The sequence below is a fragment of the Tasmannia lanceolata genome, unplaced genomic scaffold (genome assembly GCF_043159265.1).
Source record: "Tasmannia lanceolata isolate RefF3 unplaced genomic scaffold, GAP_Taslan_0.1 ptg000005l, whole genome shotgun sequence".
Taxonomy (NCBI): domain Eukaryota; kingdom Viridiplantae; phylum Streptophyta; class Magnoliopsida; order Canellales; family Winteraceae; genus Tasmannia; species Tasmannia lanceolata.
Genome location: NW_027518682.1, coordinates 19,769,644 through 19,789,541, shown reverse-complemented (window position 1 = coordinate 19,789,541; position 19,898 = coordinate 19,769,644). Strand labels below are relative to the sequence as shown.

The 19,898-nt window shown below is 38.1% G+C and overlaps 2 protein-coding genes across 5 annotated transcripts; both read right to left on the bottom strand.

Moving 5' to 3' along the window:
• Positions 1-652: 652 nt before the first annotated feature.
• Positions 653-10,561, bottom strand: LOC143877866 (E3 ubiquitin-protein ligase SINAT2). Of its 4 annotated transcripts, none has more exons than XM_077380155.1 (4): positions 10,292-10,561; positions 8,614-8,942; positions 1,946-2,332; positions 653-1,257 (listed from the first exon to the last, which is right to left on the bottom strand). In XM_077380155.1, exons 2-4 carry the CDS (start codon positions 8,830-8,832, stop codon positions 937-939), a joined length of 927 nt encoding a protein of 308 aa, XP_077236270.1. In that variant the 5' UTR covers positions 8,833-8,942; positions 10,292-10,561; the 3' UTR covers positions 653-936. The 4 variants fall into 4 exon arrangements, with proteins under 4 accessions (XP_077236270.1, XP_077236268.1, XP_077236271.1 ...); XM_077380153.1 differs by having other exon boundaries at positions 10,404-10,561; XM_077380156.1 differs by having other exon boundaries at positions 10,269-10,406.
• A 3,583-nt stretch (positions 10,562-14,144) lies between these two features.
• LOC143877865 (DNA-3-methyladenine glycosylase (MAG)) lies at positions 14,145-19,484 on the bottom strand. The gene is made up of 6 exons (XM_077380152.1): positions 19,090-19,484; positions 18,941-19,012; positions 18,233-18,356; positions 17,164-17,234; positions 14,684-14,741; positions 14,145-14,593 (listed from the first exon to the last, which is right to left on the bottom strand). The coding sequence occupies exons 1-6, from the start codon at positions 19,366-19,368 to the stop codon at positions 14,430-14,432; spliced, it is 768 nt and encodes a 255-aa protein (XP_077236267.1). The 5' UTR covers positions 19,369-19,484; the 3' UTR covers positions 14,145-14,429.
• Positions 19,485-19,898: the final 414 nt, after the last annotated feature.

The following is a 19,898-nucleotide window of genomic DNA, read 5'->3' as shown; positions in this document are numbered from 1 at the left end:
TGAGTTCTGCACTTTTTATTGAGCCTTTGGTGACTTTTTCAATGTGAAAAGCACCCCTGAATAGTGTCTTTACAGTTCGGTTTGAATTCTAGCCGTTAGATCGCGCCCATACGCGATTCAATGATCCAGATCAGTCCTGGAGTGACTGTTGGGATATTTAAAATCCCGTCCTCCCCTGTAACCGTTAGATGATCCATGGCTAAGACCCAACGTGCACACAAACAAGAGAAATGAATGAATGAACTAATATATGCCCATCTCCAACTTTTCTCCGGAGCAATGTGGAACTATCTTTTCAATGCACTTCTACACTCTTTTCAAAAGCAAAAGCAAAAAACAACTTTTTCAGATAATAGTTTTTCTTTTCCCAAAACAACTAAAAAAAAATATTTTCCAAAATTTGTTTTGACCATAGAACACTTGATTTTGAAAAATCTTTAACAGTAATATAGTTTTGTTTTGACCTTCATATCCTAGTTGAAACCTGCTAAAAAAGTTGTAACGTGATGCCCAGATTTCGAGCATGAAAAATCGACACAGGAACAGTAATTTTTTGTTGCACATGGTCGTGTTTTCCTGCCCATACTGTCATAGACTCGAACACAGATATAAAGCCATGAATTTGGCCACAGAACTCAATATGCTCCATGTGTTCAAGAATCAATTCTAATAACTTCTCAAGTACAAAAAACCTGAACATTGGTACAAAAGTAGAAACTAGTTTTTCTTACTTCTATCTAATTGATTTACAGGTACCAATTTATAGAGAAATTCACTATATGTGGATTCAACCCACTTCACTTGAATCCATATTACATTTGTCTTCCATGAATTTTTAGCTCCTGCCTGTAAATTCATCATGTGGATTCTACCCACTTCACTTAAACTAGTATTACATTTGTTTTCTATAAATATTTAAATAGCTCCATTCCATCTCTACTGTTCTTTCCATATCCTGCCAGTTACTCTCAGTTTTAGCTCCTGACGGTTGCCGCCAGAAAAGAAGAGTGCCAAGTTTCTATGAATGATTAGCCCGTCCTGACTGTCGCGAACTTCCCGATGGGTATCACGAATACTTCTCGGAATTCCTTGCCACATCAATTTCCGCCCACTTCCGCCCACTTCCAGAGAGTAAGAGAAGCTCTTTGCCTCATTGTCGTCACCCATGAATCGAAGGAAGGCCATGTACACGGGTGTCATTCCCAGTTGGAAAGCCTCAAAGTGCAAACAGAACTGCTTGCCAAAACAGTTGAACACCTGCACCAAGTACTGGAAGTTAGAGACTCAGACAAGATAGCAAGAGCAGAAATTTTTTATATTTTCTTTGTAATATACTTCAAGAATGTGTATTTGACATATAATACCAAATACACTCATCCTTATACATCTTCTCACCAAGGTTTGGAATGTTGGCTAAACATACCAAAAAGTGGATAGATGGTATTCAAAACTGTTTGCCTATAATGCAAATTATTGTTACAAGACTTGTATATCTTAGTTAATGGCTTCCAAAGTGACCTTAATATCCCATTTGCAAATAAATTAACTTAGAAAAAAACTTATTTGAAAATAAGGAGCTATTTTATTGGTAGCCAAATAGGCGTAGGTTCTCAATTTAATTGAATGGATTGAATCCATGATTTTATTCAAATGTCAGACATGCTTAATTTGTCCTTATTCATGTTGACATGAAAGAGCAACAATTCTTCAATGTGTGGTGAAGTTTTCTAATGGTCTAGTAGTTGGGGTTGTGTTTTAGTAAACTTTCACTAGACTGGGGGTTAGACTAGGAAAATGCCTCGATTACCTTCACTTGAAAGTGTTTGCAGAATCTGATATACAATTTATTTGCTATAAAATCTAGCCAATTGGCATCAAAAGTGAAATAGTATTTCAAATATATGCAAACCATCCATCACAAAACCCAAAGCATAAAGAAACTTACAGTCAGCATCCATGTCGCATTTTCAACCTCCTGTGGGTTGGATTTGACATATCGATGGTTGAAGGTGCATCCATCATGCATGTCAACCTTATGGTCATCCTTAAGGTGCGCAACAAGGGTCGGGATATCACCCGTGACTGAGCATTCTGATCCAGCATAAGGGCAATTGTATGGTCGAAAACGACAATTCTGTTCATGCTTGAGCTTGGTGTAGTAGGGAAATATATCATGGCAACCCAGGTCTCGGTATCTGCAATGAAGTTCCAATGACTCTGCCACCTTCTCCAAAGCTAAGCACCTTATGTTACCGAGTTCATAGCGACAAGTTGGGCAACGATTGTGCACTCTAAGCTTGCAATTTGAACATAGAGTGTGGCCGTTTGGACACTACACAAAAGTCAAATGCATATAGTTTGTAAAACTTAATCAGTTTGAGAATCTAAGCTAGATCTTCTTCGTTATCGAACTTTCAAAAGCAAGCATCAATATTTTAGAATGTAAAAGCATGGTAGATTGACAATGAGCAAGTAAAGCTAAATGACAAAGTATGACAGTATCTGTGGCAAATATCGATTGGTGGCTTGTATAGACTCCTTTCATCAAAAGTCACATGCCAAAAAAGATATCTTTTCCTTAAATGGAGCATATGTAGCCTTAAATGCATATCATTGTATCCAACAAAAATGTGATCATTTGCTTTCGAGCTTAACTTACCATCATTAATATTGAAAATAAAAACAAAACACACATTGTAGTGAGAGTTGCTTCCTGGTAATGTTTGTTTTACGTTCAGCCACACCGTCCTATTGAGATGTCTTTGGGCAAGAAAATTCTCGTTTCATGTCATTATTTAATAGGGAACTTTGAAACATTAGAGATGAAAATTTGCCTTCCCCCTCACTTATAAATGTGGCAATGGATAATGGAAATGATTTTCAACAAACAATTTGAATTTAAAAAATGAATGATAATTTAACAAAAACTGAATGGAATTCATATTTGTGTTGCATGAAGAACATACATGTAAACCGTGTGAAGTCATCAATGAATGAAAAATAGTATATGTAGCCAGACATAGAAGCAGTAGGGGACGGTCCCAGGACATTAGAATGGATAAGTTCTGAAGGGTAAGAGGTACGTGCAACAGTAGACCAAATATATGTTTCCCAATGGCACATTCATGTCATATAAGTTTATTATTAGAAGCAATAAAGGAAGAAATCAAATTATTTTTCAAAAGAGACCGTAAGGTGTGGTCTCCATAATGAACTAGAAGATGGTTTAAGTCAAACACATGAATCCTCCGCTTTATCTGACGATAGAATAGGTATGGTGTCAACTCGTGCTGATGGTGCATAACTAGTGGATGGAATGACTTGAAGTCCAGAATTAAATAGAGTTTTCCACTTCTCATTCCTTCAATGAGCTTTTATTCATGCAAAGATCCTTCATGAATACAAAATTAGGAACATAGTAACAATTTTGGGCATCAGCAATTTGACAAACATAAATGAGACTTCTTTTAACTCAAAGTGTCAGAAAAATGTACATTACAAGAAAAGTGTTAGGAAAATGAATGTGTCTGGATGGGGATGATATGATAGCATCACCAAGACAAGTTATGAGGTATGTAGTACCATCTCCGATGACGATTTTTCCATTATCAGGCCAAGGAAGTAAGCATTGGAATTTACCAGCATTAGAAGTCATATGGTTGGTAGCACCACTGTTTATTGTCCAGGAGGCGCCTGAAGATGTTGAAGACTGTAATGATGTTCTCTCCAATTACCAAATGGATAATAATGAGTTGATGGATAATTGGATATGTAATACTCAATGTCTCAAAAGAGTGATTCAGAGCACTCGTGTTGGAGTCTTGAAAGTTAGCATCAAAGCAAGGATAACATCATGCCACCACGTGATTTCGCTTGCCACATAGTTGACATGTAAAAGCAAGATGTACCATAGAAATAAGTGGTAGTTGGGAGGCCTCCTAGAATCCCGCATGAATTATTGTGAGCTCTTTTGTTGGACATTGGATTGAGGATTTCATCCATATCCTTGAAGCCTCTTCTACAGCCCCAACCATGAAAATGGCCTGTATAGAAGATGATACGCTCAACCCTTCAACCTCCATGTCTCCTTTCTTGTGTTTTTCTTTCCTTTTTCCTGAAATATGCTCTCATACTGAACAATGAGAGAGTGCATAGGATAGTTCATAAAAATATTCTTCACTTTGCCAAAAAACTTCATTGATGGTAGATTACCCTCTTGTTGACATTTCAATAGTTCCCTGTGTGGGTACATTATTTTAGATTGAGATATTTGAGAAACTGGATATGGAGAAAGTCCCAAAGACCTTTTGCACTGCTCACTCCCAGGACTTGCAAAAGCATCTTTAGTGTGAGGGTGGAATTGATCCATCCAATGAGAGATCGATCGGCAACAAACCATACTAGATACGCTAGATTGGAATCATGTTGGCATTCTTGTCCTAATTATCAATTTTATCATCCTGTTTTGTGGATTGAGGAATTGGATCAGTTCCATCGGTATGTCCCATCAGCATTTGACCGTGTGCAATGGGTGTGTAAATACGATGCAGTTAAGAATCAAGTCTAAGACCTCAAAACAGATGGCAAAAGGGAGAGCTGAAAAATAAAATATGTTTTAATAACTTTTAATCAACTTTTTTATATTATAATCATTATTTTCGTGAGATGTTTGACGTAGGAATCTTAGGGTTTTCTACCCTTATTCTGAAATTAGGGTTGTGTTGGTTGAGTAACTCCCCGTGATCCCAGACAGGCGCTAGTTAACAAGCCAAACGATAACCATTCCTTTCATTCAAATAAGGTGAGGTGAAGTACAGGAAAACTAAGCTCGAGCCATACTATGTTCAATTGAGCTCACAGCATCCTTAAACAGGTAGAGTCCAATCAATTACCATTACAAACAACAGGAAAAAGGAGGGCCAATGAATTGGTACATGGTTCCATAAAAACTAGAAGGGGTATGATTCCTCACTAAATGATAAGGGTGAACATAGATACATTAAGTGCCAAAGCTATGAGAATATTGGCTTTAAGGAACTCTTTCGAGCATACGAGCAATAGAAACCCAAGCTCAAAGATGAAACTTCTCACAATGATTACAAGGCCAACGGATATACAAAGATGCTTTAATAAGGGAATCTTGGGGTTTTCATGAGAATGAAATTGAAAAGATGAAGCTAATGAAAGGAGAAGATTAGGGTTTTCGTGGATAGAGAAGGATGATCATTGATGAAAGGAACTAACAGAGAGGAAATTATGATTTGTGAGATGAAGATCTTGGAGAATTTTCATGGAGATGGTGGAACAGTGGAAGAAAGACAAGATGATGAAGAAATACATTTTGTTGTAATGGAATGGATTTTCAATTTTTCATGGACTCGTTTGGTGGGAAAAGTAAAAGAGTGATGGAACAAAGGGACAAAGAGAGGGATGATCATGCAAAGAAATTATGGAGTGAAGAAGGAAAAGAACCATAAATCAATGAGGGAAAATAGAACCATGAATCAACACCTTTGTTTCAGATCAGGCAAAGAAAGATGATAGAGAAAGAGGAAATAGAACTGTGAATCCAACACCTTAGTTTCATTTCGGTGTTAGAATGATGATGGGGCTGGAATATGGAAATGAGGAAACTATTGCATCCATTTAGTTCAGCTATCATTGCATAGCCTATGGCACACACAGCTTAATGGGGTATGTTCTTTAGTCCAATGGAGATGCATGAACACTTCAGAAGGCACCATATACTATGTTACGAGGAACATCATCAGCCCAAGGTGGCTCATCGAACAATTTGGCATTCCATTATGGTTGAGCCATGCATATGCCCTTGTTTAGCTATACTGGTATGCTTGGGTCAATTAAGTTGTGCTCTTGCCTAAGGGACCATTCCTACAATGTTTCCATGACCTACATTTTGCATACCTAGTGATGGCGTCTAAATCCGGGTCTACGATTGCGCGGTCGGTAGAGGGTCTCCGCGGGGTCTGCAATCACAAACAAAGGGGGTCAGGGGGTCTGGGGTGGGTCCCGGACGACCACTTCGACACCCAAGTCAGATCCTTCGACCAATCAATATAAAGAACAGTGAGAGGGGGAAGGGGTTTCGATTAGGGTTACCAGGGGCAGCGTGCGAAATCTTTTCTGGGTGCGTGAGTGAGTGGGTCGGAGGGGACTAGCAGGGAGAGTAGGATTGAGTTCCTAGCCTCCTCTGTTGTTGCCTCGCCTCTTTTCCCGGTGTCCGGAGTGGAGAATGGGTGAAGTCCTCTTTTTAGAGAAAGGGCCTCCCTTCTTCTTCCTTTTTCTCCCTTTTAAAGGGAGGCGCGCGGCCCTTTTCATCATTATGGAGAGAAAACCTTCTTTTGCAAGATTGGGCCGTCCCCCTGCTTCGCCGGCGCGCATGGCTTTGGCGGCCATTTCCTTCCATAATTTGTGATGATGAGGCCTGGGCGGCGAGAGGGTGACACGTGTCATGATTGTGTGGTCTTTGCCGTTTTCCAACGCCCTTCTTCATGATGATTGGGCTCTGCTCGTGCATGGATGACACACGGCGATATCTGGGAACACAGCCGTAATTGTGTCCCATCACCTAGCATTCGTTCTTGTAGCAATAAAGCTACCGGTTTCCTTTAATGTATTGTCTAGCACCATTTTCTAAGCCAATAGCTACACTCGATATGTTTGTGTGAATATTTATGCTGCTGGGGAAACACCCAAAACAGTAAGACTGACATTAAAGCAGACTAGTCTTAAGAGAGTTCTGCATGGAAATGACGGGAAATTGTGGGTATATGATCATTTCAGGGTATCATTTCACACCACATGAATGCTTGTTGTATGCACCATGGTAAGGATGTTGGAAGGGAATGGGTTGCAATGAGTATGAAAAGAGAGTGGCCAATCAGTTGACGTAGTTGTGTCTACTGTTGGTGCATGTCAGAGCTAATTGGGTCTAAAGTAATTAGGAATCGCAAGACACCAGTGGGGGAGAACTAGGAATTGGCACCCTACGTTGAAAATTCCTAGGCATACCATTCAAATCGACCATTTAACCAGCAAGTTTAATTAAAAAATTAAAATTATTTATGGCTGCTACTCAGGATTATAGTGTTGGTTTATAGAAATTAATGCACATTATACACATAGGAATTGTGTAGAAAATTTGGAAATCTTTTAGAGGTTCCCAATCACGGTGCTGTTTGATTCTAATAGAGGAGTGTTTTCCAAAAGAAGACCTTGAAATAACTCAGAATAAATTTTTCATGGGAGTTCGTAAAAAAAGTATAAAATAAAATTAGGAGTCAAAAGGCAAAGGATTATAAAGACAGTGAAACGACTTGAAAATTGTAAACTACATGAGAAAAAAACAGCTACCAGATCATTCTTGGAAAAAGTATAGCTTTGGCTTGGACCTGCAAGATCTAGTGCTTATTTTTCTCCGAACAACCTCGATATTCTCTTTATTTTCTTCTTTCAGTAAATTGCAAGTTGTGGACTTTAGATACTTCTGGATATAAACTATGTTACTTAGGAGAATAACTTAACTTAGAGATACATCTCATGGTAAATTTCCAAAACGACCCTGCTGCCTGCTTTTATGATTGCACTTCTACAAACAAGGTTTCTTTTAGCACTTGCTCTGCAATTTATCTTCTTAATACTACTTGAACACAAATGAGAACCATCTGACAATGCTTCCATACTGTGGGCAAAACTTCAAAACTGAAGAGAACATCACATAACTGAGAATCCTAAAATTTGGTGCACGTGGATGGTTCATTTTTAGGGCAAGTAGATGGAAGAAAATACATATCAGTCCACACAAAAGAGAGTAAAGTCCTGTTTCCAATCACAGTGGACAAAATCTGAGAGTATTATAATTGTCACAGAAACTAACAACATGATCAAGGAGCATCGGCTTTTCATGAAAATCATTCGGACAGCCTATAGAGCACTCACATAAATGCAGATGTTAGGTAGTTTTCACTAAGAAAAGACATATTTTAGTTGGAAATTAAAATTGTAAAACCAGTGGCTTGATCGAAGTTCAGAACAGCAGTAAACGAGATTTGGAGAATACTTGTGATTCATAAGTTGATTAAGGGAGGCAGTTGGCCTCTTTCTTTTATTCTGCCACATCCAGCTTTTTTTAGGTTTAAAGACCGTCCCAGAACTTTTTCCATCAATTGGATATGATAGAAAGCTCAAGTCTTGTGAAAAAACTTATAAATATGATCAAGTTCCAAAAGGAAAATTTACATTGAAAGTGGATATTATGGACAGAATTTAAATTTTTTCCACCGAGATACCATGTTCTGATGGGACTTTTCATTGAGCTTGCAAAATAGGGTATGATCATAGCAGTGAGTCAGTGACAATAAGGCATTGAATAAGAAGAAGGAAATCAGAGCCAAGCTATGAGAACAAATAATGAAAACTAAGCAAATCAAATGAAAATGTGTGCATCACATTACAGAATGTATCCAAGGGTTTTTATTCCCAGGTTGTTGCAGAAAATGGAAGTTCCTATAAAAAAATATGAGCAGGTATCACAGATATGAAAATATGGGAGAAAATGAAGACATGAAACAATGAGAAATAAACAATGTGAACCTGGTGAATTGGAGGGTACATCAAGCTTGTACAAACAGGGCAATCAAGTAGCTCGTGCACGCCATTAGTTGATGATATTCCAGGATTTCCACCTAAAGCAGTAATGGATTTTGTTGGAGGGACCTTTTCAAATTCTGCGAGTGCAGTCAATTTATAAGACTCTGAAAGAGCAAAGTGAGACTCGGGCACTTCCTTGAAGATGTTGTTTCCTGGACCCATGCTTGTGAACTCCAAATTATTATGTCTATCAGGCTCAATAACTAAGAACTCAAAAGCAATACTTGGCTCCCCACTTATTTTTCTTGCAAATATCCAAGGGTGTCTTTATCCTGATGAGCAAATTTAACATTAAAAATTGTTATTTAAGTACAACAAAAAGGAGTCAATTTTACGGAGGTATAGTATGCAACTATATATTACATAGTGAAAAAACACTTTCAATTACAACATTTTTAAAATATAAAGACTGTGGTTTGAAGAAATAATCAAGATTTGGTAGTTGTAACTGGTAAGACTTGGCTTGGGAGAATTCTAATGTTTTAAGAAACTTCTAAGATTTAATAATTGAATGCTTTTCCCATGAATTTGGGTTTTTGACTTCACCATCTGCTAGTGGGAGTGACTTCCTTGTCTTTCTTCTCTTACAGGGCTCCCCAAAAGGTCATTGAAGGAGGTATAAACGATTTAGGGGTTTAGTTCAGTTATTACTTTTGGTTCACAGAATGTTTTATTGGGCTAAATCAATCAACCTTTTAAACGAAGTGATGAACAAAATTGAGACTTGAATCAAAGTAATCTCACCCCATTTGCAAGTCCAGTTAACTAAAAAAATATCATATACCTAATCCAAAGAGTAACCACAAAGATTTCCCTTCAGTGAAAGATACATATCTTCCAAACCAATCTATGTCAAGTAAAATGGGAGATCATAGTCCTAAAAAAACACCAAATAGCAACACAACAACCTCCAGCACTCTAATTCAACAAGTACTTGCTAAAGGTAGAGAAAAGTTGAATAGGCTGAAAAATGAAAGGACACAGAAACACCCATTTGATTGGTTTTTCTAACTACTTTTTTTTACCAGCTTTGTATTGGGCTGTTATATTTGTATCAAAAAGGCAAATCTTAGCAAAATGGCAATGAAACTAAATAAGAACAAGAACCACATGGGCACCCGTAGAGGATATCCATTAAAACATAAGGCCTTGTTTGGATTGCAGGAATTTTCTGGAGAGTTTGGAAATGAAAATTTTTTCTACATTTTTTACACAGGGAAAAAAGATAGCTTGAACAAAACCAATTCAATTTTTACTTAGAGAGACCTTCAATTTGTGATAATATCCTTCTAAATTAACCATAATGATACCATTTTCCTCTAAATCATGAAAACAAATTTTTTTTCCCAAGAATAAATTTTCTGTCAGAAATGTTTCAATTCAAACAGGGCCTAAAGGAAAACACTTCCAAATCCAAACAGAAAAGATGAGCACATTTAAAACCCAGATCAAGAACAACAGAAGAGATCCAATTCCTTCTCAGTACACCACATTACCCATCAATTCTAAAATCTAAATAAAGAAAAAAAATAGGAGAGTGAAATAAAGCAGACCCAGAACAAAAATACCCAAATAAAAGAGACCCAGAACATAAATACCACAGAGAGAGTTCCCAGCTTACTCTCAATCCACGGAGAAAGGCATTGAAAGAGGCTTAAGATTACAGAGAATAAAAAAGGAAATATTCCATGTAAGAGACTCCAAGATTTAAGGATTGAATGATCTTTGTTTACCAGTTATAGAAAATGTTGAAATTCAGAGTCTGTAAATGCCATTTTCTTAGTTTCAGCAACTCGAGTTCTCACGCGTTGCTTTTACTATTGGCGTCATTTTTTGGAAAACACCTCGAGATTCGTGCAGAGTTTATTTTTCCACACGCATAGTTTCAAATTCATTGAATTGAACGTTGACGTTTCCCTTCTACAGCCATGTGATGCGGGTTCTTGTCGTCTTTGTATTCTCTGATATCTGCACGACCATGTTTTAATAATGGCGCCTACTCACCTTGTTTTACACTTTTTAATCAGCTGCTGCATAATGACCTTTCTCAGCTGGTTAAATCATGTAAAACCAGGTGAGTTTGCCCATTATCAAAACCAGATTTTATATGGTGTAAGCCGGTATTAGATCCCCCTATTTTTCAAAAAGTAACACCATTGGATGATCCAAACCGTCCATTTGATGGGTTATGATCTAAATAGGTTGTGGCCCAATAATCATTTCCATATGATGATACAGCCCTCCAATCTATAGAGGTTTCCATAATATGAAGTTCCTCTATAGATCGGAGGGCTAGGGTGGCAACATCAGCAGTGTAGGAACCCATAATTTAAATTCCAATTGCTTTCAAAAAAGGGTAATTTTTGGGATGGGAGAATGTTGGGGATTGCAAACGAGAAGAGAGCAACGATCGAAAATGTTTAAAAGAGTAGTCTAAAACCGATTTAAACAGAAGAAAGGGAGTAGCCCGTTAGGAAGACTATACAAGGGTAAGCCACATGTGGGGCCCATCACCAAGAAATAATACATGGTGTATTCGAAGGGTGCGACAAAACCTCATCCCACGCCGATCCCTCATTATTTTTCTATACACTAGACTTTTCCAAAGGGTTGCCGTAGAATATGGGGTGTCCTGCCCTTTGAAATTTGGACGGCCCTCGAAAAAATATTCATAGAATAGGGTTGATTACTTTGTCTTTTGGGGATGTTTGGATGTTTGGAAAAAAATTCCAAAAAAATTCTCACCCTCACCTCACTCAGTATATACCTCTCAGGTGTATCCCTCCCCCTCCGGCTCCATTTGATGAACTAATATTCCATGGAAAAGTAACTCGAGGTTGGCAAACATGGCCTTGAGTTAAGGCCCATGAAAATGACATTGCCTTGTGTCCTACAAATGCACCGTAAATGGTCCAACAAGACCGTTCATTTCTATGTAAGATAGTGCAGTGTGTTTGCCGTCTTTAGTGGGCAACGCAAAGAGCCAGAGACAAACGCAAAACTCTTCCATTAGAGAGAGGTGTCAATATCAATTCAATTAAAATCGGACAGACTTAGTCTGTGTGTGGTCCTAGATCCTTTGTTTTTTTTTGTACCTCCATAAACAAAGTGCCTTAAGCGTGAAAATTGGACCACGTTCAAGTTTGTAGCAATAAAGAGAAATTTCGAGCTTACCTGCAATTTCAGGGAAATTTGTCTTCATCTTCCCCATAATCAATGGCAAATCTACTAGGATTCTGTCCGTAAATTTAACCACTACGGTGATTTCTCCCATCTCCACTGTGAAATTTTCTTCAATTTACTTGAGAGGAGAATGTGATATGAGAATTTTCAACGAAAATGAAGAGAGAAGAAAAAAGTATTTTGCTGAGGAATTCCATTATAAACTTAGAGGAGATGAAGGTTTGCCCAGACCACAAATTCTTTGGTAAATCTGGGATTGGATTATTTGTTATTTTAATGCTTGTTTGTGGTCCTCTGGTTCTTTGATAATTATAGCAGACTCAGGTAAATAGACGAACCTCACACCTAAAATTTTGGGAAGGAGATTATTTGGCAAAATAAAGTTAATAAGAGGAGTTCTAGGTGGGGCACGACCTCATTTTGGTACAATGACATACATACGTCCATTATTTCATAGTGGGTCCCACCTTTGGCTGATCTGGACCGTCTACCTTCTAAGCCTTAGTACTTGATCATAGAAAGCTCGGAAATCACACCATTTGGATTGATTTAATTACCCAAGTAAATATGTGTATGCCACTAGATATAATGCGCTCTTGATCAGCATCCGATTACCCTGGTACTTGTGCCAACATTGCCATGGCACTATGGCAGTACGCTTCCTCCAAGTCAAGATCATGGTGTGAACAATATGGGCAATGGACAAGACCATGCTGCAAATAATATGGGATTTTTCATGAACCTTTGTGGCAATATGTTGTGCACATCCCAAAAATGGGCTTGTCTTTCTAGCAGCTCTTGTGCTACTATAAATGTATTATGTTTGATAAAATCACCAACATGTATTGCACAAAAGCCAGGATGGGCTTAGGGTTTTGCTTGGGATTTAGGTGTCACATTAGCATTGGAAACCTCTATAGATTGGAGGTTTGGAATCATATAGAAATGATTTTCTGGGCACAACCTATTTATATTATGGCCCATCACAGGATGGTTTGGATCGTCTGTATGGTACTCTTTGAAAAAGACAGGACTATAATTAAGGGCTTACACCATATAAAATCTCATGTTTATGAAAGAAAATTTTACGAGCTTTTAATATTATGAACAACTTAGATAGGCTTGTTTGATATGTTGGATGAAACTGAGATGGGATTTGCTAGGGACCATTGCAGAAGGCATTTTGCGGGCTGGCTGTTGCATGAGAGAGCAGCCACATAGGCTTAGATTTTGTCTTATTCATTTAATTCATCTGAGGAAGCTGCTCATGCAACAGCCGGCCTGTGCAATGCCTTCGACTGTCCCTAGCAAATCCCATCTGAGATTGTAGTTTTGTTTTATACGGATCCAACATAATAAACATGAATTGTGTTTTGGGGCATGTTGCAGTGACTAGATGGATTCAGAACCAAGAAATTTCTCACATGTTATATCTCTTTTAACAAAGTGTTACTATTATGGCCAACTCAGAAACTGTAAAATATGTGAAAAAGCATCTGGAACTTCACTTGTCATACCATCACTTCTGCCATTGGTCGTAGAAGGCCTAAACACTTGACTGGCTAGAGCTGGTGTTCCAGTTGCAAAGCTCCACATCTGTGAAAACATACATGGTAAACTATCCCAGATTGGCTTTTGTCATTTAAATGGGAAATGGGTTTTTATTACTTCATCTAGTCTTATTGTTGGTTTCTAGTTCAGTTTATTTTTTCTCACTGGAACATTACTCATCGAAGTCTTTCTTTTCTATTCTGACCTTCTCAGTAGTGTAGCATCCCGCATTTACCAATGTTTTTTCATGATCGAAACCATTTATTTATTGGTCGACCTCAGCCGTGGCCGAAAAAATTTCTTCGGCGGATGATCCTAGCCCCTCCAATCTAGTTGGTGTAAAATTGAGGGATCAGATAATTTCAAGATGTGATTAATATACTTTTTCAAATTTTAAGTTAATATACAAATATTACCATCTTGATTTAGAAAAAAATGAAATTGATCATGTAAAGGGGCGTATTTATTTGCATGATCTAAACCATTCATTCATCAGTCCACTTCGTAGATAGGCCATGACCCAAAAAAAACCTTCTTGAGAGGATGATCCTGGCCACCTGATCTATTTGGTGTAAAATGGGAGGGTCAGAGAAGTTCAAAATATGATTAATATACTTCTTCAATTTTAAGTTAATAAACAACAAAGCAGGTTCCACTGAAAATCCGATTTATGGCTCGGGAAATCAGTCATTTTCCTCCAATTTAAAATTTTAGCTCTCACAAACCACTGCCTAAAATGCTCATAAAACCTTGTTTTTCATGCTTTGTAAAGATCAATCAGGTTATATTTTCAGGTCAGTCAATACAAAAGGAAAAAGAAAGGGAAAAGGCTGACATTTGCAAAGGATATGGAGAATCACAATTTCTTTTCCTTGCATTTTCTACAACTCAATCTTTCTTCCCTTTGTCTTCCATCTTTCTCACTCTTCTCCATTTTCATGCACGATGATTGGTGAAGTAATACATTTTCAAGAAAATAATACTTTCTATTATTTTCTTTTCCCTAGAACCAAACATGTCTTAAGTCAGGGAGATCTGAGAGTGTTTTTAGGTGCGCTAATCCAGGTGCTACCAGCAATGGCAAACCTCCATGGAGCATTTACATGCTCAGGCAAAGCATATTCGATGCCAACACGCGGACCGGTTAATATATTCTCCGGTTCGGGCCCATCTAGAACTTCTAAACCACCTGCTCAGATCCATATATATCAGAATTACTGCAGAAAATCACAACTATTTTACTTTGAAGGAAATATCTGAAAGCAAATTATAGACCTACCAGGGGTGTAAAGAGGATGGTTTGACCATGCCGTAGATATCCCCAGTGCTTGACCAACCTATAGCAGTAATAAGGATTGACAAAAGCAATAAACCAAGGGGAGATGCCAGATCAATCAAGAAACCAAGAAGTAATTTATCACTAGTACCAAGCCTTTCACAGGCAAGGGAAATCAGAGAAAACCTCATGAGAGCTGAGAAGAAATAATGTTCAGCACCATATATCAATTTTCACAAGCTCATTCACCATGCCCTTACTGCTAATATAAGGAACTCATGTGGAAGGTCGTGGAATTTTCCGAGCTTGCTAGTTTCATGCCTATAGCAGGAAGAGGCTGTCCAAACATGAGGGGAAGTCATACGCCTAATTATCTAGAGAAACATGATTCCAACAATACAACAAAGATGGATAAGGACCAATAAATAACTCTCCGCCTTCAAAATAGTACTTCAGAAGACCTCCCCATCCCTACAAGTTGCTATGAAAACATAAAACCTCCTTTCATGTCAAATTGTAGGGCATATATGAGAAAAGGAGGACATCCTGTGAAGGAAGGCTTTTGACGTTTTAGAATATCTTGTAGAAGATTGAGGGCGTCATCCATAGAATGAGAACACCAAGCTCACTATTAGATGTTTCCTTCCAAGGGGCCTAAAACACCAAAGGCTGCTGCAGTGCTTCCCAGTCACAAGGCACTGGCGCTTAATTCTTGAAGCTTAACAAGTGATGGCCCGCACCATTGTATTGCAGATATATGGAAGCATCTCAACCTTTTTCAGTTTTATGAATTGGATCTAGGGATTGACAAACAGAACGGTAGTTAAGATCAGTATCTTTCTAATGTCTACATTGTTCTAAATGTTCACATTATGTTTTCTAACATCTTGTATTGGCTCGAGTCGACTTTGTCAAATCATGTTTAAGCAAATGGTCTTCAGCTTGTTGCCTCTTCTAGACAGGAAATTTCATGGAATCCATAAAATGATGAATGTTTAAAGCATGTGATAATTGACGATTTGTGTATAGCTACTATTTGAAAAAAAAAATTGAATTGCATTTAGCTCATCATCCTCAATTAGCAGCATTTTTTTTTTCTAAAATTAAATTCTTCTTTTATTTTAGGAAAAATTACAGTTACACCCCCTCAACTTTCTGACACATTCAACGATAACCCTATAGTTTCAAACTCATCAGCTACACCCCTTGACTTTTCAATGTGTATAAGGTAGACCCCCCCTTTTGAAACACTAACAATGCTAATTAAGATCTCGTCTCTAGTCGGTCAACTAGAGAACCTTCTCTAGTCCGCCGACCAAAACATAGTGGGCCCACATTGTTTGGATGATCCAAAGCATTCATTTGATGGGCCCTGACATAGATAGTGTGTGCCCAAAATATCAGCTCCATAAGATCATCCTAACCCTTCGATTTGTGGATAGACTGTCAACTGAGAGCGGGCTTAAGTGCAATGAATAAGTATTCAAATGGTGCAACTCCAACCATGGCTTGCTTAACTTTTTTAGTAGTGGTTAAGAAAACAGCAACTTGTTTCTGTATGTAACTGAAATGCCGATGGTATATATTTTTATATTGTGCTACTTATTTCATCTGCCTAACGAAACTATAATGAAATGAGAGCCAAAAGATCAAACACTTATAATTGTACTCTAGACCTATTTCTTGGTTTGCCCATCTGTGGTTTAAGCACCATTGTTTTCCAATGCATAGAGAGCTACTGATTCGGGGCTTTTAGAAATTCTGCTTTGCCACCTACGCTGAGGGAGATTTAAGATAGAGATTTGAAGTTCCTTAGGGTGTGTAGGAATTTGATCTGTGTTTGCAGGCTCCCATATGGATAAAAAATGTCAAACAGATTACTACTTTTGCAGTTGAGGCTGAGATAGTTTGCATTGCAGGAGGAAGATCTGACCAACCGAGGGTTAGAGCAAAAGTGATATTGGTCTAGGTACAAGAACCAAAGAGAAAAGAACATCTAAAAAATCAATCAACGCTCAGGAGTAACTATGAATGTAAGGTTAATGGAAGCAGTTGTCACTTTCTAACATGTGCATATCATACAATTTGCATAAAATCAAACAAAAGAAAGTTCTGATTCTTCAAAACAATTATATGGGTAATTTTAAAAAAAATGGATAGGTAAGAAAATCCAAATGAAGCGCTTCATTCATATTTCAGACCACTTTAGAGCCTATTTACGTCAAAGCTTACAAACGGGTGCATGGTCAAATTGGGACTAAATTAGCATGTACAGGAAAAGAATTTCACGGGCTTTATACTCTAAAGTTTTAATCAAGCCGCCCTAATCAGTACTATTCCAATGATGGATGAGTATGGTATTCAAAACAATTTGCTAAGAGTGGATGTTAGCAATAAACTTAGTGAAGAATCTATCATTAACACAATGCGCATCCCCCGGCATTCAGATGCCAAAAAACAGTTACCAAGGAGCAGAAACTGACCTTTCCTGGTCCTGTGAGGAGGACAGGCTTCTCGGTCTTCTGACCACGACGTTGTTGAATGATGTCCAATCCTGTAGTTTTTTTGTGATAAATTTAGAAGGAAGGTACTTTCAGAAGTAGATAATCATGCAATGTTGGTTTTGAAGAAAGGTACGTTCAGAATTAGATAATCATGCAATGTTGGTTTTGTTTCTGCAATAATAGACTGCAGAAGACATTTGATCTGATCCAAAATTGCAACAGCTAAACAATCTTTGCCCTATATCGTTCTACTTTCATCTTTCACATGGATCCAGACTTTAGATTGGATATTTACATTAATTAAGAATTTTGAATTAACATTATCAAATAACTGTATGAATATGCTGTTGTCCCAATGTTGCTGAAGTTTACATGTTGAACACCTGTTCATATCTTAAACTAAAAGAGCCCTTAGTGAGTTGTTTGTGTGAGTACCTTTAAGATACCAAAATCATACCATAATGGAGAAGCTTGGAAGTAATCATTATTGAGCTTTAAGAATACTGCAAAGGCTCACGAGTATTCCTGCCTCACAAAATTAGGATGAAAAGAGTAATGACAATGCCAAATGTTTGTCCACCGTTGGAACACAAGGAGGAGGTTGCCTATGCAGAGGGCTTGGGAGAGTTATGCTTAAAACTGCAACCCCGTATTCCAACAAAACAAGGCAAATGGTTTCAACAGTTCTAACTCCGTTTCCTTGATCTGAACAATGCTTTTATTATCTCTAAATATATCTAAAATCTGAAAACATGTTGAGCATTTAGCAATGTAATCGAGGTTCGTGTTTATTATGCAGGGAAAGAAGAGGTTTCTGTTCATTTGATTTGATGTGCATACAATTAGGAAATTTAATACAGCACCCATGCAATAGGAAGAGCAAAACCAAAGTTACATCAATATTCACGGTTCAGTACTTCAGATTAATATCTTCTTTTCTTTAGTAATTGAAAATCATTACGGACTTAGAGATAATATCAGGCATAGACGTGACACAAATAAAATCTCATCTTTTTCCATAAAAAAAAAAAACAGAGGAGACACATACCATTGACAGGAGCACATGAGCGTATTAAGACTGCAGCGCCCACACCTTCCTTGTCTGCTACCACATTGAGCATTGTATGGAGACCATAGCACAGATAAACATAGGCATGTCCTCCTGATCCAAACTAAATCCAGAGTACTGCATATAATTAATAAATAAATAAAAATAAAAAAAATTCATCCAGCACATTGTTTAAAAACTCAAACTCAAAACAGAACTAGGCCAGGGTAAAACCGAGTCGACTCATGCAGGTCAATGATTGGCGACGTCGATTTTTTCATTAAATTGGGTGAGTCAATGATTTACACGGTCAATTCTTCATTAGCACCGATAAACATAAGGTGTTTTTGATTGACTCAGGGGACAAAGGTTGGACAAAACCTTGACCAATCTGGCCCATTGATCAGGTGAGATTGCATTGGCCATGGCGCAAAACCACTCTGATTAGACAATCCTAACCATACGATCAATTAATTTGGCCTCGTATAGAGCATTGTATTCCATCCGCTGGCTCTTGATCAAACAGTTTGAAAGTTGGGGTCATCCATCCAATCAGAGCAAATATTGCCAAAGTGGGGCCCACCAGATTGGACGATCCATAATGATCAAAGGTGGGGCCAAAGGGCCTCTTTATCTCGCTGTTTATGTGTAGATTGGAATCTAAAGAATAGTCCAAATTGTAAAATGCAGGGAGATAAGATCGCTTACAACGGGAGCTGTTCTTGCTGTAATACCGAAGCGACCGTGACATGCTGTGTCATTTGGTCGATAAGCTTCTACCTGCACAACCCATCTCTTTTTTAGATGAAAAAAAAGGCAAAAGAGAGAGGGAGAGAGAGAAGGATTTTGATCGATACCTCTGTGATCTGGAGAACGACTTCTTCTCTGCGGAGGAACTTTCCGAGGAGACGCGGGGCGAGATCTAGGGCGTCGATTTGAAAGAAATCTCGGGGCAGGATTTGAGAAGATAACATAGATTTGGGAAAAGATTGGGGTTTGGATTTGGGGGTCTTCTGAATTACTGATTTTGAATTCGAACGGGGACTTGGATGGATTTCGAGGGATTCTTCGTCACTTTTTTCAGTCGCTTTCTTGCTCGAATTTAGGCCCTTTTTAAGACGTGGAGTTCTTGCCATTTTCTTCACCTCTACCCAAGGAAGCCGTGATTATAAAGATTTATTAAATTTTCCGTTTGGATGCCAGAATTTTTTTGGTTTTTGGGACTTTTGTGGAATTTCCGCAGTTTCACCCACGTTTGGTTGCTAGTTATACACGAAACCCAAAGCTGGAAAAAAAAAATCCCAAAGGAACCAAAATAATCCCGCACGAAATCCGATGAACCAAAATAACCAAAGAAGAACTTTTTTTTTTCCCAACAGTTCAAGTAACCAAACAACGGATTTTTATTTTACCGGGATTTTTTTCCCACCATAGTACAGTCAACCAAACATGGGATTTTTATTTTACCGGGATACTTCCAGGGAGTTTTTTTCCCACCAATCTCCCAAGAAGTTTTTTGTTCCACAAAAGTCCAAAGAACCAAAATAATTCTGGCATCCAAACGGAGACAGCATAGGATCCACTGTTAACGTAACCAAGGTGATGGGAAGATTATGAGCCATTTGGTCAAAGTGGGTCCAACATTTGATTAATCTGACCCGTCCAC